Below are 26,970 nucleotides of genomic sequence, written 5' to 3' on the forward strand. Positions count from 1 at the left end.
CTAGACCTTGTGTTAGTTTCTACTCCTGGCATCACTGAACACACTCCAAATGTGGGATAAGTCAATGTGTACTTAGTCTCTTACAGTTCTGTTGTCAAAAGTCCAAAATCAAGGTGTGAGCAGAGCGGAAGGCCTCTTTCAGCTTCTAGCGACTGTCTGATACAATTCCTTAGCTTGTGGTCAATCATGCCAACATGCTTCCACAAATACACTGCTTTTTCTTTTCTAGCAAAATTTCCTGTAATTTCTTTTAGTGACACTGTTGTGATTTAAATGTGAAAGAAAAGTTTGAATACCTAGTCCTCAGCGCTTGGTGGCATTGTTTTTGAAATGCTGGAGGACCTTTTGGAGGTGTTTTTGAAGGCTGTGGAACTTTTTAAATGGAAGTGAGCCACTGAGGGTGGCCCGTGAAGTTTTTTTTTTTTTTTTTTAGCTCAGTTCTTCTTCCTATTCCACCACGATGTGAGATGAGGAATCCCACACCCACCACCCACCCCCAGCTGCACATTCCTGCCACCTTGCCATCCTCTCCAAGAAGGACTGTATCCCCTTAAACTGTAAACCCAAATAACCTTCCTCGCTTAACCTGCTGCTTCTGGGTGATCTGTTAACAATAATGCGAAAGTAAGTGATGCTCTTACATTTAGGGCCCCCAGATAATCTAGGACATCTTCCCAAATCACAGTCATGAATCGAGCCCTATCTTCAATGTCCTTTGGGGCACATAAAACAAAACCCACAGTATCCAGACCTTAGGATGTACCTATTGTTGAGGGGGAATTAATTAGCCTACCACAGGAATATTTATTTCATTGTTGAGTGCATCTAAATGTAAAATTCCCCCAGGATAAATTTTAGTATCAACTCTTCCTGGTTTTCCACTTTCAACCTTTCCCTTCTGTGTACCTTGGGGCTTGGGTTTTGGCTTGCTTGCTATTAAGCAAATTACCTGGCTCTTTATTGGAAGTAATTTACCTGCAATCCTATCTTCCTGCTGTTCTTCACGGATGGCAGACAGATTTTCCAGGCCTGGCTCAGACTGAGTTTGCAGAGGGATGCATTGTTTGCTGCTGAGCCCCTCTGCCTGTTGCTGTTTATTGGGCCATCATCCCCGTGTTCAAACTGTAAGAGCTCCATTCTGTCCTGTAGCAAGCCTGTGGGGTACAGGTCATTATCCTCATTTATAGCTAGGATGCCCAAGGCTCAGAGTCCAATGGCACACCCAAGGTTACACAATGAAGTCATAGATCCTCAAAACCCAGGCTCTAATACCATGCTCTTGCAAAAATCCCTACGCTTGAATGATGTATAGACTTATTTTAAAGGGCAAACCTGGGCTTCTCAAATACCCAAGCTTAACTTGTAATTGCTTTCATCATAGTATTATTATTTAAATATGTATAAAAGTAAGTAGATATTAATTCCTCTTGTTTATAGCTCTTGGAAGACTATAAAGGCATAATAATGATAGCAATAATCACACAGATAAACTCCAAGCCCTCTTAAAATACTAATTCAGACCATGACTCTAATATGAAGGGCGATGCAGTGAGAATCCACTGGTGGCTGGTGCAGTCCATAAGCAAAGCTCACCACCTTACCCCAGACCTTTGAGAGTTCAGCTCACAGATGCCAGTGTCCTTAGGGACACTGGGTCCTTTGTGCAGATTCATTTCTCCACTAGTTTCTACCACTGACCCAATCACATGCTACCACACAGTTTTTTGAGCTTCCCTGGGGAGGCTGTCATTAATGGGTTGACAGTGCCCCCCTCCCCCCCCCCAGCTACTGAAGTGGGTGTTAGGAGTCCAAGTCCTGAAGGGAGAATCCTTGGAAAGCACAGCCATGGGACAGAGGGAGAGAACACAGAGCATAGAGGAAGATGCTGAGCTGTGTAGCAGCTCCTAGGAAGACCTCTGCTGAGAACAGCTCTTCAGAGGGGCCTTATCTTACAGGTGACTTTGGTTCCCCTGGGTGCTCACTGGTGCAGACTACCTCCAGAAGGAGTGAAGATGTGACCTCACCCCAAGACAGCTTTTGCCAGCCAACAAATGCCCAATAACTAAGAGCCCCATTTTAGCATTGTTCCTGCTAGCAGGAAGTCATCTGTGCTGGCCCACAATGGCATTATAGATGGGGCTGGGAACTATGGGCAGATGTACCTTGGCCCCTGAATCAACCTAATGGTGTTCTATCAGAACACTTTGAGATGATCCATCATACGTGTACACTGTAAGATATAAAATGCTTATGGTCCTATAGAGAACTAAGAAAACCTTAACAGGAGTCACAAATGCCCAATATCTCTCAGATCTTACCAGGAGACAGGAGAATGTCCAGAGGTCTCTGATCCTGTTGCTTCCACTCTGAAATTCCAGCAGTGTGACACTCCTTTTTTAGAGTCATAGTCACATTGTCCAGATCCTTTCTAAATGTCCATGAAACTTCAGGAATAAAACACTTGCCTTTACTGAACTCTACTCACTGCACCCGAGCAAGCACGTGTTAGGAGATGGGTCCTTTGCTAGAATCTAGTGTGAACATGCTGAGTGAACAAGGAATGAATTGAGACTGAGAGCCTAGAAAAAGATGGATTGAGAGCCAAGGGCATCTGCAAGGGTTTCCCAAAGGGCTGTTTGTAAGGGCACAAGGGATAATGGCAAAAGGACCCTGCTGGAAAGTGCAAGCCTAGCAACAGCTGGGTGTGCCAGGTAGTGGGGCGTGTCCAGTGTTTCATGGAAGGCAGTGCCTGGTGAGAAATGCTCTTGGGAAAGAGGTTGTCATACCTCTTTCTCCTGTCCACCTTCCCTTTCTACCCATTCTCTCACTTATCCTGATACTAGATACTGGTTCCAGGAGGGTAGGGATGCCGTCTACTGCCCTGCCTCGCATCCCCAGCCCAGCTCACCCATGAAGGAGCTCCTAAAATGTGTTTCCAGGTAGAGAACCAAGATCAGAGAGGATGTCAGTGTCCTTAAACAAGCACGGCACTTAGTTAAATAGTGGAGCCAAGCTGGAGCCCTGGCTGCTCTATTCCACCACAGTGCTCCTTAACTTGCACTCTATGATGATATAATAATCTCTTTACTCATGGAACCTGTATGATTGTGGACAGACTGGAAGGGGGACACCCCTGTATATATGAGAGCATCCAAAATTCCTGGTGTGTACCTTCACTTAGAGCCAAGCAACCACCCAAAGTTTCTCCCAAGTCTGTTCAACCACCAACTGTGTGAGGGTCTCTGGAACGGAAAGGGTTAAGCTCCCACCACTTAGCAGAGCTGTTACTTTGCATTTAAATAGCACCATTTAAGAAAGCAACATTCCCAGGAATCTGATTTGCTTCTAATGTGCTGAGCACCTGAAGGCGTACTTACTTCCAGGCCAGGTCATTTGGAGCTTCATTACTTAATAATTTGAAAGCTTTTTATGGAAATCAGCAGATAAAAGGAGATGATGAAGCGAAATGTTATTATATTTAAGGACCCAGCAAAACAGGCTGCCAAGACCATCCCTGGGTCAGATGCTCTTGCTGGGGAAGGCGAGATGTTGATGCTCAGAGGATGGCTTCTCATTCCTTTTGAGACTGCTTTTATTTGAAAGACATTCTTTTCCTAACAAAGACTAACAGGCTTTGAAATCATCAAGAAAAGAATCCATCAGCAGCCGCCTTTAGGAGTTCTGACTCTTAGGAGCTCTCCTGCCCCTTTGCCCACCTTCCTGGCTGCTGCTGTACTGTCCACCTGCCTGCCCCTCTAAGGGAGTCATCCTCCAACCAGTGCAGCATCGGTGCCACATAACGCCACTCTCAAAAGTCTTTATCACTGCCCAGTTGAGAAAGAAACACAGGAAAGAGAATGAGAAGGGAAAAAAGCAAAAGGAATCGCCCAGAATCCTACCAGCCCCTCTGTCCTGCTGCCCTGCTGTCCTGCTGTCCTGCTGTCCTGCTGTCCTGCTGTCCTGCTGTCCTGCTGTCCTGCTGTCCTGCACCTTCATTTTCCCTTCTTTGGTAGATTGCACCCTTTGAATATAGAATCTCCAGATAGCATTCATTCCTGTACTAAAAAGCAACCCTGTGTTCTCAGGTCACCACTTCCTGTCTTTTCAGGGGAGCTCTACAAAGGCAGGTGCCCAGGGTTGCTGGCTGCACACCTTCCCCTCTTCTTTCCCGAACCTGCTTTGGTGGCATGTCTGGTGATGAATGGGCAGTGGTAGCCGTGGTTAGCAGGCAGTAGGGTGGCAGTGGGCAGCAGGGCGACATGAGGACATCAGATGGAGTCCTCCTTCTCTCGAAATTTTCTTGAGGCTCCTGGCTCTTCCTCATCCTCTTCTCTGCTCCCCTCACTCCCAGTTGAGCTATCCCATGGCTCTACCACTTACACACTCATGGCTACGATGCCTACCTGTTTCCTGGACCTCTCTTGAACACAAGCCTCATAGGTCTGGCTGCCCCTGATGGGTTCCCTTGGAGTCCCCTTAGCCCTCGAGTTTTATGCCCCATGCCCTAAGCTCTTGGTTGTCTACCAAGAGTATTTGTGTGTTGCATCTCCCACAACCCCCCTGCACTTCTCTTCCCCTGTCACCCATCTGGCATTGCAATGGCAGTGTAACCAATGTCATCCCACATCGTCCCCTTCAACGTGATTTCCCACAGCTGCCAGCAGACCTCTCCAAGAACACACATCGGATCATGGTTCTCTCTTATTCACAAACCCTTCACTTGGAACTAAACCCTTTAAAGCTCCCTACCCCTACCCCAGGAAGGGCAGCAAAGGCCCAGACTTCCTCTAGCTTGTCACTAGTGATTTAATTAGCTAATCCATTATTCATCCATTAAATATTCTCTGCATACCTTCTGTGTATAGGGAATGGTGCTGGGGTTAAAGGTTAAGCAGTCCATTGGCTCTACCACTGGCTTCAGAGATGAGACCTGTCTCGGGGAGACAAGGTGGGGCTGGGAAACAGGACAGTGGTGTCAAAGGCTGTACCACTGAGACCACACAGACGCTCCCATGCAAAGCAAGAAGGGGCTGCTCTTCCTGGTGGAGGCATCTCCCACCAGCCCTGGTATGAGGTGTGGCCCCTGCTGGACACGGTCTGTCCCACATAAATTTACTGTCAACTCCAAGAAAATTAGTATCACCTAGCCTGGCCCTCATCTATCTCTTACATGTGTCATGGGCACAGAGGTTTCTCTCTTCACTGGAGATGAGGGGGGGAGTGGGAGTTGGAGCTTCAGAAGAAGGTAACAAGGACCTGGTGACACGGGAGTGATGCATGCTCCACCCTTGTCTGCAGACTCTGAGGACAAGAGGGCTGTCATGAACACAGTAAGGACATGATAAGAGTCCAGAAAATGGAGTTAATGAAACCACAGGGAAGACAAGTGCATGCTGCGACCGGTACAGGTGACGGTAGGCTTGAGGTGCTGTGGGACCACAGAGCTGCCAGCGCAGTCCCGACAGCCCTGGCTAGGGCAGAGAGCAGCGAGCTGAGCCAGGGCTGCTCGAAGGGCCCTTCCTCTCCTGCTCCATGGTTGCCAAGCCACTTCCTCAAAAAACATCTCAGGGGGAAATTGTTATCTGCAAGCATTATGCAATTTTCCCATTGGAATTACAGGCTGTGTTTGAAAAGAAATAAAAAGAAATTGAATGTGAAATACTTCCGTGCGGATCTGAGAAGGGCTTCAGATACTTTCTCTAGCTCTGAAATAGCTGATCAGATGGTAAGCTGGGACAGCAGCTGCTTCCTGAGGGGACAAGGCATCAAGCGACACTTCGACGACGTGCCCAGCTGGGTCACTCCACTGGGGTGTTCCAGAGCAGTGGTCCTCAACCTTCCTAAGGCTGCGACCCTTTAATGCAGTTCTTCATGTTGTGGCAACCCTCAACCATAAAATTATTTCATTGCTACTTCATAACTGTCATCTTGCCACTATATGAATTATAAGGTAAATATCTGATATGCAGAATATCTGATATATGACCTTCAAAGGGGACACAACCCGCAGGCTTAGAACCACTGCTCCAGAGGCAAACTCAGAAACTGTGAGCTCAGCTGCATGTTAGTGACTTCCTATTGCTACAATGAAATCCCTGACAAGTATGACTTGAGGAAGGCAGGGTTTATTTTGGCTCACAATTTGAGAATACCATTGTCCATCATGACCTGGAAGGCATGGCAACAGGATCTGGAGACTGCGGTCACAGGGCATCCGTAGCAAGAAAGCAAAGAGAGAGAAATGCTCTCTGCTCAGTTTTTTCCCCACATAGGTGGGTCGTCCCTCTTCAATTAACCCAGTCTAGAAAAGCTCTTTGAGGCACACTAGAGGTTTGTCTCGTGTGTGATTCTAGGTCCTCCGAAGTTGACAAGCAGTATGACCCATGACACCTGGGTTCAGCAACCAGGCCCTGTGTGCTACCCCTTCCTCTCCACTGACAGCCTGGCAGCTCTCGCCTCTGCTCTCAACTACTCCTACTGATACCCAGCTTGGCTATTACAGTGCCATGGCCCTAGCCCCATGGTAGGCTAACGCCCGTGAAGGTGAATCAGGGATGTGAATTGTTCACCCTAATCTCTCACTCATTCAGTACTGACCACATGCTAGGACAGTAAGCAAAATGAAAACCTTGGCTCCCTCTGCTGTCCCCATCCAGCAGGGGATGGAAACTATATAAGCAGATACCCAGGTGGCTGCCTGTGTCAAATGTTACAGAGAAAATCTGTTCAGGTAAAAAGATGGGGATGGTAGATGGTGGAGACGTGGGCAACTGCTGTGGTCATCAGAGATTTCACTAAGACAGGGACATCTGAGTAAAGAGCTGGAGGAGAAGAAGGAATGGGTGCTCTTAAATCTGGGAGAACAGCATTGAGGGGACAGGGGACAGCAAGTTCAAAGGGCACCTGTCATGTTAGAAGTAGAGGAAGGAGTCTGTGATGCTGGAATTGAGTGAAGAGAAGAAACAGATGCAGTTAGAGAGCTAAGGGGAAGAGAGGCCATTTGCAAGGGGCCTGACAAAGTCCCCGCCTACTGTGAGCTTCAAGGCCAGAGGGTTTTGACCAGAAGAACAGCATGATATGGCTGCCACATGAAGGAAAAAAAAAAAAAGGCCTATTCAAGTTCTGTATTTGTTTTTTAATCATATTCATAGTGGTACCTGCAACACCTTGGCTCTGATGAAGTCCTTTGTATTAATGCCATGTCATAGAGGGAGGGAGTGTGAGGAGCAGAGTCGAGAGAAAGGAGCCCCTTTCCAGAAAAAGACTAAGAAGCCCTGCCCCAGCCTCATGACCATCTCCCATTGAGAGCCAAAGGGTCTAACTTAATTCACACTTCCAGCTGATTTAAGGAACTCCCACCAAACCCCACCTCCCAGAGGCCCACACCATCTCCCAACCCTGCCACCCTGGGACATCTGGAAAACAATAAGGATGGGTTGGACCAGGATGGTGATGGGCAGGTGAAGAGCAAGCCAGACAGTGAGGACATTTTGTAAGTGGATTTGACAGCATGGACTGATGGGCTGGATGTGGGGATGTGAGAGGGACCTCGTGGGTGACTACCTGGAATGTTGACATTACCACAGGACGGTTCAGGAAGGATGAGGAATGGGGAGAGAAGATAGGGTTACTTCCAGGTGAAACAGTTAGTTCCAGCTGAAGGACAAATGTAGAGCTCAGAGACAAGGTTGACATTCCTTACTGAAACTCAGGTACAGGGGCTGGAGAGAAGGCTGGGCATTAAGAGCTAGTGCTGATCTTGCAGAGCAAGGGATTCAGTCCCCAGCATCCATGGGATTTGGTTCCCAGCATCCATGTCAGTTAACTTAAGAGTCTATAGCTCAGCTGGGTGGAGGTGGCACATGCCCTTAATCCCAGCACTTGAGAGGCAAGAGCAGGCAGATCTCTGTGAATTCAAGGCCAGTCTCCTCTACAGAGTGAGTTCCAGGATAGCCTGGAGGCTACCAGGCTACACAGAGAAACCATGTCTCAAAACAGACAACAACAACAAAAAGAGTCTATAACTCCACCTCCAGGAGATCTGGCATCTTCTGGCTTTTATAAGCTGCATTCATACACACACACACACTGAATATTAAATATTATCTTCAGCCAGGCAGTGGTGGTGCATGCCTTTAATCCCAGTACTTGGGAGGCAGAGGCAGGCGGATCTCTGAGTTCAAGGCCAGCCTGGTCTACAGAGTGAGTTCCAGGACAGCCAGGGCTATGCAGAGAAACCCTGTCTCAGGGAAAAAAATAAAATAAAATAAAATAATTAAAAAATTAAAAAAATTTTTGATGTATATATTTTTGATATATACATCATCTTCATGTATAGTTGATTATGTAAGGCTTAGACTAGATGAAGTTACCAAGGAAGAGTGGACAGACATGAAAAGAGGCCCAAGGTTGGCCCTCCTATGTTTGGCATCATCGCTGGATGCCAAGGGATGCAGAGTTACCTGCAGAGCCAGAAGCCAGCAGACGACATGGTTTTATAAGAGTAAGTGGGGGAAGTGGATGCTCACAGTCATCTATAAGATGGAACACAGGGTCCCCAATGGAGGAGCTAGAGAAAGCACCCAAGGAGCTGGGGGAGAATCTGTAACCCTATAGGTGGAACAACAATATGAACTAACCAGTACCACCAGAGCTCGTGTCTCTAGCTGCATATGTAGCAGAAGATGGCCTAGTCAGCCATCATTGGGAAGAGAGGCCCCTTGGTATTGCAAACTTTATATGCCCCAGTACAGGGGAATGCTAGGGCCAAGAAGTAGGAATGGCTGGGTAGGGGAGCAGGGTGGGGGGAGGGTATAGGGGACTTTCTGAATAGCATTTGAAATGTAAATAAAGAAAATATCTAATAAAAAAAATAAGGGTTGAAAAAAAAAAAGAGTAAGTGGGGATTCTGGGAAAGGGCAGAAGGGTTTCCGCCCAGGGTCTAGGCTTTTCCTCAGAGGTCCGTGTTCTTGGGTGGATATGAAGACGTTACTTAACTAATAGGAGAAGCTGTTCCCAAGGAACATACTGGTGTATGGTAGGAGGCAGAGTCACCACAGGTGCCTTTGGTGGCGTAGGGGTGTCGTCTTTGGGGTAGGGCTTTTTTCTCACAGCTTTGAGAGCCTGTCACACAGCACACCAACAACCACTGTTCCTATCAAGACTATTCCAGACAGTGTTACCTGTGAGGTTGCTGTGAACACTGCTGAGCCTCCTATTGCTTCTATGCTCTTCTGAGCTCAGAGCCTCTAGGATTTACCTAAGGGGCAGCGTGAAGAGATGGAGCCAGCTCTCCCAGGCTACCCGCTCCCCTAGCTCACATGAAAGTGAGTTATCTGGAGTTAGCCTGGAGTTTAAGCTCTGGTCAGCCATTGCCTAACTGTGAAACTAGTTTGGCCAAGATGTGTGTGTGTGTATGTGTGTGTGTGAGTGTGTGTATGTGTGTATGTATGTATATGTGTGTATATATGTGTGTGTATGTGTATGCGTGTATATATTTGTATATGTGTGTATATGTGTGTATGTGTGTATATGTGTGTATATATGTGTGTGTATGTATATGTGTGTATGTGTGTGTGTGTGTGTGTGTGTGTGTGTGTGTCTGCCTTGCTACTCTAGAAAGCAGATTAAATGGGGTCCTGTAGAGGCAAGATGCCTGGTACAAGGCTTTAAAACTTTTCCACTCACAAGTCCCTTCTGCAGGAGAAATTTTTACACAACTCTGGATATGTAGGTATGTAAGATAGATATGCAAACGATTTTCTTATGATAACCCATAGTAAATCTTATTTTAAAACAATTTGTTGAGCACATATAATCTAACCATTTATTAAAGAGTAGAGTAAATCCCTGCCCTGCTGAGGTAGCTGTGCTTGTTTATTTTGCATAAAGAATTAAACTCTGGCTGAGTATTTGGTTCTGGAAGATGTAGAGCATCCTCAGTGTTTTCCAGAGTTGACTGACATTTTGGTCCTGCAATCATCAGTGCTGAGATGGCCACTTGGTGTAAATATACACTACAAGTGACTGAGGTGTATTCAGGGGCGTTTCAAAAGTTGCTAGAAATTCTGTTCTTAATCCCAAACCAAAATCAATTTAATATTTTTCTATTAAAATGGAGTCACAACTCAAACAACAACTTTAAAAATCAAATATACAATACAATAAAAAAATATACGAATTTGATGCTTATCTGCTGAGGGATGCGAATGGGAATGTATTTTTTGTTTTCCCTGATGGAGCCAGTTTGTCTTTCTAAGAGCAGAGAACATCATATGTAACAACACTGCATCCCTCATATGAAATAGTTTTGAATCGAGCGAAGCTTCACTGGCCTTGTACAGTGTGTTACCCCATTGAGTGCAAGGAGCATACTGTGTGCTCAGAACCAAGGCTACAGTGAAGTCACTTGATAAAATGAAGGTGTGTGAACCCAGAAACACTTTGAATTTATTAGGCCTTTGTTTTTTAAATACATTGTGCATTCCTGTGGTCACTGTACATTCTGAAACCTTACCCTGACTAACACAACCTTGCCATGCAGTCGGTCACATGATCCCTATGGGGCATGACATCATAATTTAAACAGCTATAGCCTGATACATAAAAACAGTAAAGTCACAGTTGTTGTCCCAGGTCCTTTTTCTCTCTGATCACCAGCTTCATCTCAGCTCTTTTTTCTGGGGAGAGAAAGCTTGTCGGTGCCCCAGGAAGAGTACCCAAGCTGATATCGAGATGACAGGAAGCCTCAGAGAAAGGAAATCGTTTTGGTGTCTAACTGGGAGGTGAGGTCAAAGGTGAGGAGTCCAACAAGTGCCAAGAAGGAGACTAGAAGCCAGAAAGAGAGGAGGTGACAGACTCAGCCAGATGTGGGCATGGCCAGCATTGGAATCAGCCCTGACCCGATCCCCACCTCCCACCACTGACGTTTCTGCCTCTCCCCTGCGCCAGGTCTGTCATGGTTCATCGTGAACCCTCATCCCTCCGCTCTGACTTTATCCCACAAGCTGTTTAGAGCTGAGCTTTTTTCACTTGGTACTAGTAGCTTGGTGTGAGCACAGCTGCCGCATCTTCCAACGTGTTTACCAAAAGCAAACTGTAAGACCGACAGGAGTGACCTGCCGTTTCTATGGGGGAGTTTATTTTAATTGGCACATCTTTGGGAAAGTGCTAGCAGCATCCAAACAAGGCCTACACTGTGGCTGCCTTGAAGTACTTCATTTGAAAAGTGTCCTATGGGAGGTGTAAAGGGGCTGAAGGATCCTTGGAAGATCCTGGATGCACCTTAGAGGCTTGTTAAAACAAGCTTTTCATTTAAGTCTGATGTGTAGATTGCTTACTCTGAATTTAAGCCCATCGTTCTTCAGAATATGAAACAGAGCTCCAGGGGCCCCGTCCATGCTTCCTTGACTACAGAAACCACCCCTCAGCTGTTCACTGAGACTTGGAGCTCAGCTGTTCACGGGGAAGCTCTCCTGGGGCTCTTTGGGTAGCTACAACTGTGGCCTCCACCCTGAACTGAGAGCATCTCCAGTCCAAGCTGCTCACTGTGTGTGCACCTGCAGACGAGGCTGATATTCCTGGAGCACGTTCTATACAAACAGGTCACGTGACCAGTGTCATGTCGTTCCCTTAGCAGTCCCATTTCACACCTGAGAAGACCGAACAGGGTCAATGGCGTTGCCCGAAGTCCCAGAATTAGCCAATAGTATAGTCAGGATTTGAATTCAGGTTTGTCTCCTCAGTAGCTGGGGTGGGTAAAGCTATGAAGAGCTGGATACACATACATCTGTTAAGGAAATAGTCATTAATCCAGGCATTTGGAAGGCCCAAGCACAGTGTTGATCATTCAGTTGACAGAGCACTTGGGTGTGTAAAATTGGCACACAAATCTTCATTCCTCTGTCACTTATAGAAACAGTTAAATATTAAATAGCCACTGCTAGTGGACTCTTATTTTATACACACACACACACACACACACACACGTATTAAGCAGGTGTCACCAATCTCTAACTCTAACCCTCAAATAGCAAGGTCACAAGTTTAAGACCAGCTGTGTGTACATAGCAAGACTTTGTCTTTAAAAGAGAGGGCACTGGAGAGATGGACCCATGGTCATGAGTCCTCGCTGCCCTTCCAAGGAGCTAAGTTCAGTTCCCAGCACATGCACAACCCCAGTTCCAAGGACTCTGACACGCTCACACTTGCATGCACATAAACATTAAAATCAAAAGATAAGGCATCCTATATATACTATATCTACATACTATAAATATTTGGATATTTTCTTTAAAGCCTGTTTGTAAAAATTTTTTAAATCTTCAAAAAGAAAAATTAAGTAAATAATAAAAAAAAGGGAAAAGAACGCATCATTTTCTGAGTGCCCATGGGTCTCCAGCTATTTGGATATGGTTATGAATAAGTCAGGCTATCTCACTGCTGTAGGATTCAGTTCATATCATAAAAACTTGGTGCTCAGCAAAAAATATTTAGGGGTTGGTTTGTTAGCTTGGCAGGGGCGTGTTTGCTTGCTTGTTTGTTTGTTTAGTTGGATAGATGGTGATAGAATCTCCTCACATAGCCTAGGCTAGCCTCTAATGTCCTCCTGCCCCAGCCTTGTAAGGGTAAGGGGTTGTATTCTCAGGTATGTTTTCTATATATAAAGGTGTGGATTTCATATGTAAAACGAATGTCCCAAAATACCTCCTTCTTATTTCAGTAAGTAACATGAATTATTACAAAAAGGGACCGACTGGAAGCTGTAGATAGACCTCACAGCATAGGCTCCAGATGAAAGCCTTTACAGCAAGGCGCTGTCCTGCCCACACACATGGACCCAGCATCCTAAGAACATCTGTACACCGAAAATGATGTAGATAAATAAGGCAGTAATGGAGAGTCTGGACTACTGTTGCTGGGTAATATACAGCAGGAGCAAAATCAATATGTCATTAGCTAGGACCCAAAAACCATGATTTAATTGTAAAGCAAGGTGAATCTGTAGGGCCAGCTGGCTCCGTAGCTACCTCAACTCCACCCACATTGATTTAATTTCTTTAGTGAGGTATTTCTCAGGAGGCAGCATCTTGTTACTCAGATCTAGCCTCTTGGGCTTATTTCGATGTTGTGAACCGGCTCATCCTCACCATGATTTGAAGATTTTCAGCACTTGAAAATTTTAAGTGCGAGCTATGCTGTTTGGTATATATTCTATGGAATCTATAGAAGGTTCTGAAAGAAAATTTCTCATGGTGCAATGTTAAAGAAAAGGGTAAAAGGCAGGGTACAAGGTAAGATTCCGTACAACGAGGGCTTTGTGAGGGAAGGTATATATAGTCCACACAAGCACGCCCGTTGTTACATATGCATAATACGAGGCCTGGAAGGATGCATATGAAGCTGTGATATTCTGGGGGAGGAGAAGGAGACAAAGGCAGGGTAGATGCTGAAGCATGATGCACTCAACATTTACATCGTATGCTCCCGAGATGCAGAAAGTGTTCCACAATAAGTGCATGTTATTCTGTACTTGAAAAGCAAACAGGAAAGTAGTTTCAGTGCTAGATTGGGGGGGGAGTGTGGGGGCGGGGGGTCCATGTGGTCCAAGCACGGGAAAGAAGACATGTCCATGGAGAGCTGCTGATGGCTCAGGGTGAGGAATAGCTCGGCCAGATTTGTAGATATGAATGCAGAGGGTATTGGGTCCTGTCTGGGGTGAGCGGCAAGAGATAGAGGGAGCTGACAATGTCCCTCAAATGCTCAGGTATCTAGTGTGTGTGACTTGGGTACAGATGGGCCCTCTGGAGTGGATCCAAAGGCCGAGGAGGGCCCCATGAGGACTTCTGTGGACGTCGTAGGAGATGCAGAGCCCATGGTGTAGAAATAGTTCCCGTCTTGTGTCTTGACTCTGTGGTGGACAGCGCCTGTTAGCCCCTCCCCAAAAGACACATTGTAAACAAACACACAAATCCTCTAGGGTAAATGGAACCTCTCAGGAGGCCAGGACATGCTTTTCCTGAAGACCTGTGTGTGCATGTGGTTGTCTACAGTCCCAGTGGTTCCTTCCTCCACACACGCAGCCTAAGGAAAGCAGAAAGAGGCTGTGAACTCTGTCTCTTTGTCCCACCTCCTGCCCTTCTGCTCACGCAACCCAAGCCACCAGAGGTCCAGACTGAGTTGGCTCAAGATAAAGCCCCGCTTCCTCTCAGAGGCCTGAGCATGACCCCTTCCCTGTTTGTAGTCAAGGTCCACAGATAGAGGAAGGTTTATATAATGTTTGGCTGGGGGACTCCTCTGGTTCCATACTTCTAGCTTTCATAGTGAGTGCTCTTGGAGTCCCAGGGAGATGTTCACCAAGTCATCCTAAATAAATTCTAGGCACCTACTGCTGAGTATGGCTCTGAGGTCTGGGGAGTAGCTATGGGGCAGCCAAGCAAGGCTCTGCCCCTATCCCCACACCCTGGAACCTGGAGCTCTGTACAGTTATCAGCCCAGCTCTTCCCGCTGCAGCTGGTAACATTGCATTTTCCCTATGTGTTATGGTTGATAGTGTCTGAGCTACTGGGCCCAAGCCAGGGATAGGCAGCTACTGGAGCCAGCCAACTCCAGTCCATTAAGGATGAATCTGAGCTCTGCAGACTGCTCCTGACACCCTTCACCGGAAGCATAACTGAGAGAAAAAACCCCAACTGGATCTCAGTGTCAAGTCAAGCAAGATCCGTAGGATTCCCGTCTTTGTCTCATGATGACCACCTAATGTTTGCCTTCAAAATATTAATTCTCAAATTCTTTCTCAGAAGTTATTTGAGGTGCCCCATAACTTAATGATGGTCTATACACTGTCTAATCAAAATAGAGCAGAAGCCACAAAGGGAATAGGTCTGAGGGCTTTGTTCTGACCTCCTTGTCTGGGGGAAAAGGATCTCTACAGCAGGAGAGTGGCTCAGGGTGACAAGTACTCTGGTGGAAGGGTTGGCTGCCTTACAGAGTTTGATGACGACTGTTGGCCTGGTCTCTGTGTCTGGACCCTAAGCTTGTGACTCAGCCCTTTATGCTGAACAAATAGGGAAGTCTAGCCAATAGAGGTGAAGTCTGGGTCATAGCTCGATCTCGTGGGGGATGGGCTAGACTAAAGAACCAAGGTGTGACTGAGTGGGATTATCCACAGTCAGACTATGAACACTCAGTGCCACCTCCTAGTGTAGCTGGCATGAAATGGCTCACAGCACATGAAGAAATAAAAAGGGAACAGACAGCCATCACCACGCTAAATTCCTCCTGTTGCCAGAAGCCCAGCTCTCTACATTAACCATGTGTGGTTCTCTTGCAGAGTGATGAAGTCCTCACTGTCATCAAAGCCAAAGCCCAGTGGCCAGCCTGGCAGCCTGTCAATGTGTAAGTAGCAAACAGACACTTGCCCTCCCTGTCTCATCCTAGCCTTGTCCTAGAAGCCACTTAGCTCACTTAGTCATTTAATATTGGTTGTGCCATTAAAGTTAGCAATAACTCTCAGATGAGCAAGCCAAGGAAGTATTGCCCATGTGGGAAGCCTTGTCTTCTTGGGACTACAGGTTTGGCCTCTGTTTCCCCAGTTCCTCCATCCACCACAGAAGACCCAACTGATTAACCATGGCTTGTTCTCTTGAGCTCACTCTAAGCCATCCTGATTCATGGGAAACCACACCTGAACTGGTCTCAGGTCTCAGACCCTCTCTTGTCTCTGTCAGCTATGTCCCTTGAAGAGTTTATCTGCCCTGAAGACTTTGATGGTCCTAGGGAATGCTGCCAGTTTCAAACTACCATAATCCCAGATGGGTGGGTAGATGACCAATTATAGATACTAGATGATGAATGGATTAGATAGATAGACAGACAGACAGACAGATAGGATTGATAGGATGGAGGGAGGAGAGAGAGAGAGAGAGAGAGAGAGAGATCAGTTTGAGGAGTTACCTTTCCATAGATGGCCCTTATTGAACTTGAACTCATCGTTTCCAAAATGGAGCTCCTCACATTCTCTTCACCCTACTCTTAACTGTGTATGTTGGGTAGTGCGCCTTAAGTCCCAGCACTTGGGAGCCAGAAACAGATGGATCTCTGAGTTTGAAGCCAGCCTGGTCTACGTAGCTAAGTTCTAGGTTAAGTGGGGCTATATATACAGTAAGATTCTATTTAAAAAGAAAAATCACAAACAAACAAGAAACTCTACTCCTCTTTGTGCGGGGAAACATCTGAGGTGCAGTGGCTCACAAAACCTTGTGTAGTCTTCTCACTCTCCCGAAAGCAGGCCATTGCCTGGCTCTCCTCTCCCATCTAGTCAAACTAGCACCAACCAACCTTACCTTCCTAACCTGCTTCAACGCATTCCATAATTTCCCATAATCCAATTCATCAACTATGCTGTTATAGGTGATCTGTTAGGAATCCAAACCTGCTGTGTTCCCTCTTCTTAGCATCTTTCTATTCCCCAAAATGTGCATTCAGGAAGGGAGGGGGTGTCTTTTCCAGTCAACATCCACAAGAGCCCAGTTACCTCAGCCGGCACTGAGAGGAATTTTCTCTGTCTCCTCTCATGGTGACCCTGATAAAGTTGTACCCCCTCTGTGACAGGCCCACATTTGAGGGCATTGGTCCATTTGAGAGCAGAACAAGAATATCAGACATATCCAGATGACGGGCCCTAACCCACCTCCTCCCTTCATAACAAGATTCCTCAGATTCATTTTCTCACTTTCTAACACACTTCTTTCTTCTAGTCAAGCTTTTAATCAGCCTGAAATTAATAGCATAATATCAGTAATAAATTGACTCTTGTCTCACAATGACAGGAAACAAAATCCGACCTCCGCTTTACCCCGAATCCGTCAAGCAGTGACAACCTAAACACTTCATTGATTCAGTCTATACTTATTAAGATCCAAAGAATGGCTCCATCGAGGGGGATGGGGATACTGTGGTGAACGGAACTCTTCCTGGGGGCCTGCAGTTCAGTGGGGGAAGATATTTAGCAAACGTAACCTATATGTAAGGGAAAGTCCTGGCAAGGTCAGGATGAAGAGGAGGATAGCACGTTCAAAGCGTTAAAAGGCTTCTAGTTTCTGCGTAACTAGATGCAGAAATCAAAGGTGAGCCTTTGTGTGGAGCCAAGTTATGCAACACTAAAAATTTAAGAATGGTAGGGTGGTCAGGAGGTTGGAGTAGGAGAAACATGGTCAAGGTACATTATATAGTTGTGTGACAATATCCTTGTGGCATCCAGTCCTCTGTTCAATAAGTATACCAACAGAAGAAAAAGCTTGTTTTCATTTTTATTTTAAAACACTTATTGAAGAGTTTTCAGTAGAAGACTGTGATCAGACAGCATTTGAAAATCAAAAGGCAACAGCCATGTCAAGGTTCCGATATGAAACGCTGAATTAGGTGGGAAGTGCAGGCAGGCAGCTGCAGAGAGCCAGGAGAGAGGTGCAGGCCACTTCTGAAGGGGAGCAGACAGGTGCAGAGGTGAGCAGTAGCCCGGCAGGCTGACAGCTGTGGAGAAGGACTGAGGGGGAAGTGAGGGAGGTAGAATGGACAAATGCTTTCAGGTGTGGAGCTGGCCCAGTCATGGAACTGGGAACCCGGCCTTGACTGAGGTCGTTAGATGAAGGTTAATGGAAAAGCCCATGAGATCAGCTCTGCCTATGACATGTTGTTAAGATGCCCTAAAAGGTGAAGGCCAAGGGCCCAGTTAGAACCTAGCTCTGAATTTCAGGGCTCAGTCTCTGCAGATGCATAACTGAGTCAAGGGTAAATCAGAGACTGCCCCAAACCAGGGTCAGTTGACAGCGGGGGGAGGGTGGGGTTGGGGGTTAGGAATAAGGGTTAGGACAGAGCCCCCAAGAGCCCCCACTCTTCATGGTAAAGCCTTGCCTTCAAATGAAATCATAAGAGAACAGCACAAAGGTCCCCAAGGAAAGAGTAGCTCCCTGGAACCCAGGGAAGACTGAGGGACACAGCCAGCTAGGCCCTACCCAGCATGAAGTCAGTCAATAGAGTCACAGACACTAAGCCACTGTGCCCTTCTGCTGTGGGATGGGAGAACCCTGCATGCAGCAGGGGAACCGGGGTGGGGGTGGGGTTTGGGGGGGTTGGGGGGCGGTGCAGAGTCACAAATAATAGCGATCCCTTAACCCTGCTGTAGAAGACAAAGGCTGACTAGGTTGTGACGCAGAAGGGAAGAAAATGGAGTTGGGTGTGTGTGTGTGTGTGTGTGTGTGTGTGGTGTGTGTTACTTTCAACAGCTTTCAACAGCTGAAAGACATTCTGAAATTTGAAAGAAGTATTATTTGGGGAATACCTTCCCACACTTCACCTGCCCCTCAGACTTCCTGAGACCCAGTGGAAACAAAGATTTTAAGAAAGAAAGAAAGAAAGAAAGAAAGAAAGAAAGAAAGAAAGAAAGAAAGAAAGAAAGAAAGAAAGAAAGAAAGAAAGAGAAACAAAACAAAAAATTAATTGATGGCAAACACTCAGCTCCCAAACCGCCCAAACCTTTCCACCTCACACTATGGGCTCATTTAGGGAAAGGAATTTTCCTTTGATTTTCCCAAACCCTCTATTCGCCTTTCCTTTCCAAATCTCATTAGGAAGTCAAATTAGGAAGCCTGCACGAATCCAGGTTTTGTTTTGCACTAACAACCCCGCCTCCACCCCTATCCCCCCATTCGCGTCCCTGCAAGCCTGCCTGATGGAGGTTAATGGCATCCCAGCCTCTTCACCCAGTGGAAAAGCCAGGGTGACCTACTTTGCAAAGCACTGCCTGTTGAAACTGACTCTTTTTTTTTTCAGCAGTCTTCATCCGCATTCCCAGCACCCCTTCTCAAAGGGCAGGAGCGGATGAACAAATCAGCGGTGGCATGTTTGATTCAATAAATCAAGCCAGAGCCCCGACAGCCCAACGTTCGGGTAGAGACAGGGAAAGACGAATTCGGAGCAAAGCCGCATCCTTCACGGGTTCTTTGCAAACACAAGTGGGAAACAGTTCCTACAATCCTTGTGAATTTGCACTACTCCAGGGTGGTCTGAATGCTAAGAAAGTACCGGAACTTTCAAAGATATTCATCTCCTGGAAAGGACTGGCATTCCCCCTAAATTATTCCCATCCATTCCTCTTGGTTATCTCTTGCTTAGACAATGGCCGGTGTTTGTGAGATCAGCGGTGCAAAGATTGGGTCAACTTCTCCAGAAATGAAACCAGAAACAGCCCTCGGGTTCCAAGATCCTTCTTGCCTCCTCCTAGCACGAGCCACCTGGGTCCATCCACGCCCGTGGGGTAGTAAAGGAACTCGGACTAGAGCAGGTGGTAGATCTGCATGTCCAGATGGACTTGGAATCCCAAATACCTTCTGGTTAGAAACTAATGTTGCAAAAACTTGACAAACCCTGATCTGCCAGCACCGGGCTTCAGCCTAATGAATGGCTTGGGCACCCCCTAGTGGCTTCATAGAGTTCCTGCACTTGAGAAAACAAATTGAGACCAAAGCAAACCCTTCTAAAAACTATTACTAGGTAGGTCTCACTGGTGAGGATTTGTAACTTAGAAAGCAAGGACCAGAGTGTAGATTATTCGTAAAATCATCTCTTGCCTCTTTTCCTCTGTGGTATTTTGGGAAATTTTGTTGAAAATGAGACATTGTACCGTCAGGAACCAATGAGAAGCCATTTCTTCACAGTTAAGTACACTGGTCCCATCTTGCAGGTTTAGTAACTACAAAGAAAGGTGGGGTTAAAGCACTCGCTTCTGTGCCCTCATCCCATGCACCTCACCCTCTCAGAGGTCAGAGAAGACATTTCTTCATGTACACATTTATTTTTAATTTATGTGTGTGTAAACTGTTCATAACTTTACTGGGACTGGGTCTTTTTCTCAGAGATGTGGCTTATCACTGTGTAGATGCTGACCCTTTTCAATTATGCTGGATGGGGACACTTTTATGACACTCTATTTTTCTTGGCACCAGAGGTCTTCTGATTCACATCTTAGGTGCCCTCCAGAAAGCTAGAGGCTTGGTCTCCAGCTGCGGCATTCTTAAAAGGTGATGGAAACTTTAAGACTTGGAAAAAAGGCTCACTGGTGGTGGCGCACACCTTTAATCCCAGCACTCTGAGGCAGAGGCAGCTGGAGCTCTGAGTTCGAGGCCAGCCTGGTCTACAGAGTTGAGTTCCAGGACAGCCAGGGCTACACAGAGAAACTCTGGGGCAGGGGAGGGTGGAAAGAAGTTAGGCCTGTGGAGATGTGTGCCTGGAACATCTGTTAGGACCCACCTATCCACCCACCCCTCACCCCACCCCAGCCCACCCCTCACCACCTTCTTGTTGCCCCGCCATGGTGCACTACACTGCCCAGTCCCAAGGAAATGTGGTCAGGTGACCATAGATTAAAATCTCTGACACCATTAGCCAAAACAAGTTTTTCTCCTTCAAAGACATTTTTCTCCAATGTTTTGTCAGTGGCAGAAAGCCAGAACGAGAGGGTCCGTGGAGACTTTTACATTTTGAAATATTTGTGTATAGATATAATGACATGTCTTGGTGACAGGACCCAAATTTCAGCACGCGACAGGTTGCATGCACACCTTTTACAGGAGAATAAGTTTGCACAATATTTGAATGCATCTGCCATCTGCCTGTGACCCATCGTGTGGGGTCAAGTGTGGCCTGTGACCCATCGTGTGGGGTCAAGCGTGGAATTCCCTATTTGGGTTTCAGGTTACTGTTCAGGAAGCTTCAGATTTTAAGGTTTTAAGATTTGTAATACCAAGCAGTTCTGGTTATTATCCAGAAGTGTTAACTGATGTTAATTCCATCTGTTTCTTTTGTGGTTGCTTTTCCTGTTTCAAATCTGAGAAAGGAAACATTTCTTTGCTCTTCTTTTCTTTTTATCCCCACCTTGAAAAGTAACATTTCTTAGTAGACACTTTTCTTAAATGTTTCACATTTTTCTACAGTCTGGATATTGGGTTCTAGAGCTGTATGGTGTTCGTTGCAAATCTGATTTTTTTTTTTTTTAGTTGATTCAGTCTGACAGCACTTGGTGACCAGCCTTTCCTCTCTCTCCACTCTGGCCCACTAATTTCTGTTCTACTTCGAAATATCATATTATTTTTAATTAAATTTGTCATATACTGTGGCATGCAATAAGTCTCCCTGCTTAAAAAAAGAAAAAAATTCACATGTAAATCTTAGACAAAAGAAAAATAGGCCACCAAATTGGCAGAATGTCATATCGTCGTGGAAGACCTGGCACCTAAGAGAGCATAAATAAGAACTTTTATTAAAGTTCGATTAAATTAAAGAGCCCTGGTTCTGGCTAGCGCTTCCTAAGAAAAAGTCACACATACGCTTATCCATTTCATTATTTTAAGTAAGGTTTTTATAAGAGAAATAATAAATACTTTGAAGCGACCTTTAATGAAATTTGAAGGTCAAAGGAAATAGGAAAGCTCCACATTCATTTCCTAGATTAATTCATTTATTTCAACAAACATTTGGAAGGAGACCATTGCATGCCAAGATCTGTACCAGGTAAGGAACTGTAGCTGAAATACCCTCCACCACCACCCCAGCCCCCAAAATGGCCTCTACTCTATAGACTGGGGAGAAAGTGACATTAACAGGAAATTCTGAATGACATATCAGGTCAGTGAATGAAGGTAGGTCAGAGGTGCTAAGCAGTTTGGGAGAATGGGGGAAAAGTCCCTCATGGAAGCACTGAAGAGTCTAGGGCCGGGGGGGGGGGGGATTTTCTTGTCCTAGATAAGAGAAAGGGGCAAGTTATATCTAAAGATGCTTTAAAAATTTGTTCCTATATCCTGTGCAGTCAGAATTGCGTGCTACTCAACTGAGGGCAAGGCATTTGGGAGTCTGGCTTTTCCATCCCTTGAGGTCTTTAACCAGCCACACTGGTTGAAAATGCTTCTGAGAGGGCTGGTTGTTGAGTGAGGTCTTAGCTACTTTTCTTGTTGTAACCAAACCCGGTAAAAAGCAACCTAAGAAAGGAAAGGTGTATTTTGGCTCATGGTTTCGGGAGATACTGTTCATCTTAACAGGACAGGTGTAATAACCGGACCGTGAGATGCCTGTCACAGTACATCTGCCGCCAGGAAACCCAGAGTTGTGGAGGGAGGCTCAGCTCACTTTTCCTTCCTCCCCTTTTGCAGTCAGTCAAGGGTGCCAGCCCATGGATGGTCCTTCCCACATTCAGGGAGGTCCTCAATTAAGATCTGGAAACACCTTTGAGAACCTGGTATCCTAGGTGACTCACAAACCAGTTAAGTTGACACGAAGATTCACCATCACACAAGAAGGTTATGTCTGTCAGATATATAAGTACCAGTTCGTGCTGGGTTGGAGTCAGGGTGGTTCCTAACACTCTAGATTCCATAGGAGATTTGTCTCCTTAGGTTGTCACTGTGAATCCTGTCACTTGTGGCCTTCAGGAGATGAATAACCATCTCTGAAATTACATACTTATGGAGATGGGGAGACGGTGAGTGGGGTAGTCTGTGTGGCAATGGAAAGGGGGTAGGCAACATTCCCAAAGGATGTGGGACAGGCACTGCAAGACAGAGCAGTCACTCGATACAAAGTTGAATGGGTAGCGCCACAGTTCCCAGGCTGTAGGATGGTGGTAACACACGCCTTTAATCCAGGGCTTGGGAGGCAGAGGCAGGTGGATCTCTGAGTTTGAGGCCAGCCTGATGGACAGAGCGAGTTCCAAGAGCTAGCAAGTCCAAGCTAGGACTATACAGAGAAACCCTGTCTCTATTGAATGAAAGAGAAAGAGAGACAAACAGACAAACTGCTGAGGCTAGAGAGATAGCGTAGTCAGTCAAGTGCAAGCCAGAAAAGTACAAGGTCCAGAACACATTTTTCAAATGTTAGGTGTGATACCACATGCTTATAATCCCAACATAATGGAGGGAGAAATAGGTGAATGCTTGAGGCTTCCTAGCCAGCCAGCCTAGCCTACTTGGCAAGTTCCAAGACACAGAAATCTTATCCGCCCCCACCCCTGCAAAAGGACAGCTGGACAGCACATGAGAAACCACACCTGGGGTTGTCCTCCAGCCTCTGTATATACACACAGACATGTTCCCAGCACACATGCACATACACTTTCTACACCTGTGTATGCCACATACACAAAGAAGTTACTGGAACCACTGACCCACAATCCAGAGGAATTCTCCCATCTGTGCCTAATCATACAGAAAGACAGGCATGTCTGCAGTAGGTATCTTAGTCACTGTCCTATCTTCATGACAAAGCACCATGTCTAGGTCAACTTATAAAAGAAGCATTTAATTGGAGACTAGAAGGCTAGTCCATGGCCATCACAGATGGGAGCACAGTGCCAGGCAAGCACAGTGCTTCAGAAGTAGCTAAAAGCCCTGGTCCAAAAGGAGACAGAGAGAGAAGGACTGGGCTTGGTGTAGGCTTTTGAAACCTCAAAGCCCGCACCAATCGCACACCTCCTCCTACAAGGCCACACCTCCTAATCCTTCCCAAACAGTTCCACTCCCTGGTGACCAAACATTCAAATAGATGAGCCTATGGGGGTGGGGGGCTATTCTTATTCAACATATACAGGTGGGTAGTCTTGGATAAGAGCTTTGAGACCCAAATGGTGAACAGGATCTTCAGGACCAAGAGACACTAAGGCCAGTTCAGTCACCACCAGATACACATGTATTCAGTTAGCTCACCAGAGTCCTCCATACCTGGGGAACACTGGCAAAGCCAACCCCTAAGGAGCACCTAGCCTCGAAGGAGAGAAAGAATTGTGAGGAAGCCATTACAATGATAGGACTGGCTACAGAGGCCTGCAGGGCATGCAGGAATAGATAGACTGGGGCTCTTGCCTCACCCAGTGGGTCTGAAAGGCTCCTAGACAAGGTGACACATGAAAGGCTTGAAGGAGAAGTAGTTTCCAACCTTGAGCTGCAGGAAGACTACCTATAGAGCTTGCTGAAACCAATGGCTGGGCCCTACCCCAACACCCCTAATTCACCAAATATGTGTGGAACCAGTTCACCTTCCTTTTGATAAGTTCCCCAGGGATGCCAAGGGCCTATACTTTCCAAAGTACAGAAACAAATGCCACAGCCATGCTCCTAGGCTGGTGTAGCCAGGCACAGGGAGTTTCTTGGAGAGTGAACTTGGGCAACATAATCTGGCCCTTGTTGTCCTGCTGGTGCTGAAGCCCCTAGACAGGTAACAACTACAGTGACATCTACTCAGAGAGGTCTCTCCCATCCCTTCTCTGATCTCACAGGGAACCCACGGTGCTTTTCTCTCAGCAGCAGAGCAAGCTGAGAGCTCAGCCAAACTGTCCCAGACTACAGAAATTTCAGATTTCAGATTTTAAAAACTGAATAACATTAATATATGCATAATGGGATATCTCAGGGATGGAACCCAGGTCTAAACTCATTTGTTTCATATACACTTTTTGCACAGCCTGAAGATAACTTTGCACAATGTCTCATTTAATTCTTTAAATTAGCATACAAAATTTCATTACGGGATTTTCATGTAACTGTGTCACGGTTTGTTTAAATTCATCTCACTCCACCATTATCTGCCCCAGTGTTCCCTGGTGCATCTCTCACTGGTTCCCCTCAGCTCTGGCCTTCTGCTTTCATGGCACATGTAGAACTCCTTCATCTTCCCTCCCACTTAAGGATTACCTCATCTTTCCTCATGATCCCCTTTCTAGTTCCATGATCTACACACACACACACACACACACACCACACACACACACACACACACACACACACACACACACACACACGCACACTCACTCACACACAAGAGCACACCTAATGAGAGAAAAACTGCAGCATTTGCGGCATTTGTGACTTTGGTTTATTTTGTTTAACATAATGCTTTCTGGTTTGGTCCATTTTCCTACAAATGTCATAGCTTCATTTTCTTTACAGATGACTAAACCTATTTTGTGTATATAAGTTACCTATTCCTCTGTTGGTGGACATCTAGACTGGTTCCATTCACTGGCTATTACACCTTTTCTAAGAATTTTGTACATGCAAGTATTTCATGATTTTCCAAATTTTCTGTTTGCGGCATTGCATCAGCACCCAAGCTGCTTGGGATTTCAGAACATTCCAGCTTTGGGGGTTTCAGAATAAAGATCTAAAAATGTTAAACCTGAGATTATAATCATAGCAGAGGTGTCAGGCACTGGATTAAGCATGGTATGCAGGAGAGCTGGTGCGTTACTCACTGTAACCCTCTGATACAGTCACATGATGCCCATCTTAAAGATGTGGGTGCTGGGTTTAGCAAGCAAGAGAACCTGAGTTCAGATTCTCCATATCCCATGTACAAGCTGGGCATAGCTGTCTGTGCCTGGAAGCCCCATACCGGGCAAGCAGAAACAGGTGGATCCTGGAAGCTTGGTAGCCAGTGAGTTGGGCCAAAATGAGAGCTTTGGGTTAAGTGAAAGATGATATCTCAAACAATAAGGTGGAGAACTATAGAGGAAGACACCTGACATAGCAGAGATACGTGCATCCACAGATATGTGTGCCTACACAACACACACAAAGGTAGGTAGGTAGGTAGGTAGGTAGGTAGGTAGGTAGGCAGGCAGGTAGGAGGTAGGGAAGTAGGGAGGTGGGTGGGTGGATGGATAGATAATTTTTAAGTGATTCCATATACAGACAGACAAGTCTGAGTTTGCTCAAGGTCACACAGTTCTACGGGATGATATCAGGGCCTCCACTAAGCTCTCCTCCCTTCTGCCTATTGGTTGGTTTCATGTCTGCCAAGAGCCAATGGTCTAATTCTGTGGGTCCCACCAGGTCTGAAGTCATCACTTTCTGGGTCAGGTGAGGGTAGGCAGAAGCAGCAGATCTCTACAGAAGGCACAGGGTCTCTCAAAACAGCTAAGGCTGACCAGCTACCAGATGGCATGAACAGACCAGTTGGTGAGTAGCCAGTGAATCCCCACAGCTAGCAGCCTGATGCTCCAGTCATGCCAAGCTTACTTTAAACCTTGGCACTTGCTACCCATGTCTCCAAGCTCATTAGTCTCTGTGCACTTTCACTTCCCTGAGACAAAACAGGGTCATAATTCTACTCCCACAAAATCACCATGAAGGGGAAATGGAATAGAATTGGTCTGTCACCTAGAATGTGCTAAGAGAATGTGACTCCTCCTCCTCGGTCCCTTCAGAGGGCCACCTCCATCATCTCCTGAGACCTTGCAACCCGAGAAGATGGAGACTGAAGAGCAACTCCTGATAGCTAGAGTCTGGAGACATGATTTCCAGTGGTTGGAACATTCAGCCAGAGGTGCCCTGCTTGCCAACTCAACTGGTAACCAGGGCAACCAGATGGGTATGCCCTGGTGCCAGGCAAGACCTCACCTTGGCTGGTCTCTGAAGGGAAACAGACAAAAGGCATGGGAAGACCTCACCGCAATGGTACTCTGGAGATCTCAGTAGAGTAGGCAGGAGGAGAATTTAGGAGTTGATGTTGGAAAGAATATTGTCTTTGAATACATGTTTGTGTGGGTCATTGTCTCTGTTCCGTTCTGTGCCTTAACATTGTGACTTTGGATCAGTTCCATGGCCCTCTTAAAGAAGACAGGATCAATAATCCCTACCTTCTGTTGTAAAGATGAAATGTAGTTATGCCTTGGGACCTCAGTGAGCAGCTAACTGTTTGTAAAGTTCATCTCACGTCCCACATGGCTGGACACACATATGCAAACGCACATGCACAAACACACTTACACACTTGCACACACACATATACATATATACATACACACACACATACACACACTAGAATTATTTGTTCTTTCCTTCAGATATGTGTACTGAGTACTCTGTGCCAGATGTTGTTCTATACGTTGGAAGTAAAACTGTGTATGCAGCACACACGAAAACCTGATTT

The 26,970-nt window shown here is 46.2% G+C and overlaps 1 protein-coding gene across 1 annotated transcript in view; it reads left to right on the forward strand.

The window, feature by feature from the left end:
• Spon1 (spondin 1) overlaps nucleotides 1-26,970 on the forward strand; it is a 279,250-nt gene that overhangs the window by 239,334 nt on the left and 12,946 nt on the right. The window contains exon 7 of the mRNA XM_021166919.2: nucleotides 15,332-15,396. Coding sequence (XP_021022578.1) covers nucleotides 15,332-15,396 — 65 coding nt within the window. The remainder of the gene's footprint in view (nucleotides 1-15,331; nucleotides 15,397-26,970) is intronic.

This window comes from Mus caroli, chromosome 7 (assembly GCF_900094665.2).
Source record: "Mus caroli chromosome 7, CAROLI_EIJ_v1.1, whole genome shotgun sequence".
Classification (NCBI taxonomy): Eukaryota; Metazoa; Chordata; class Mammalia; order Rodentia; family Muridae; genus Mus; species Mus caroli.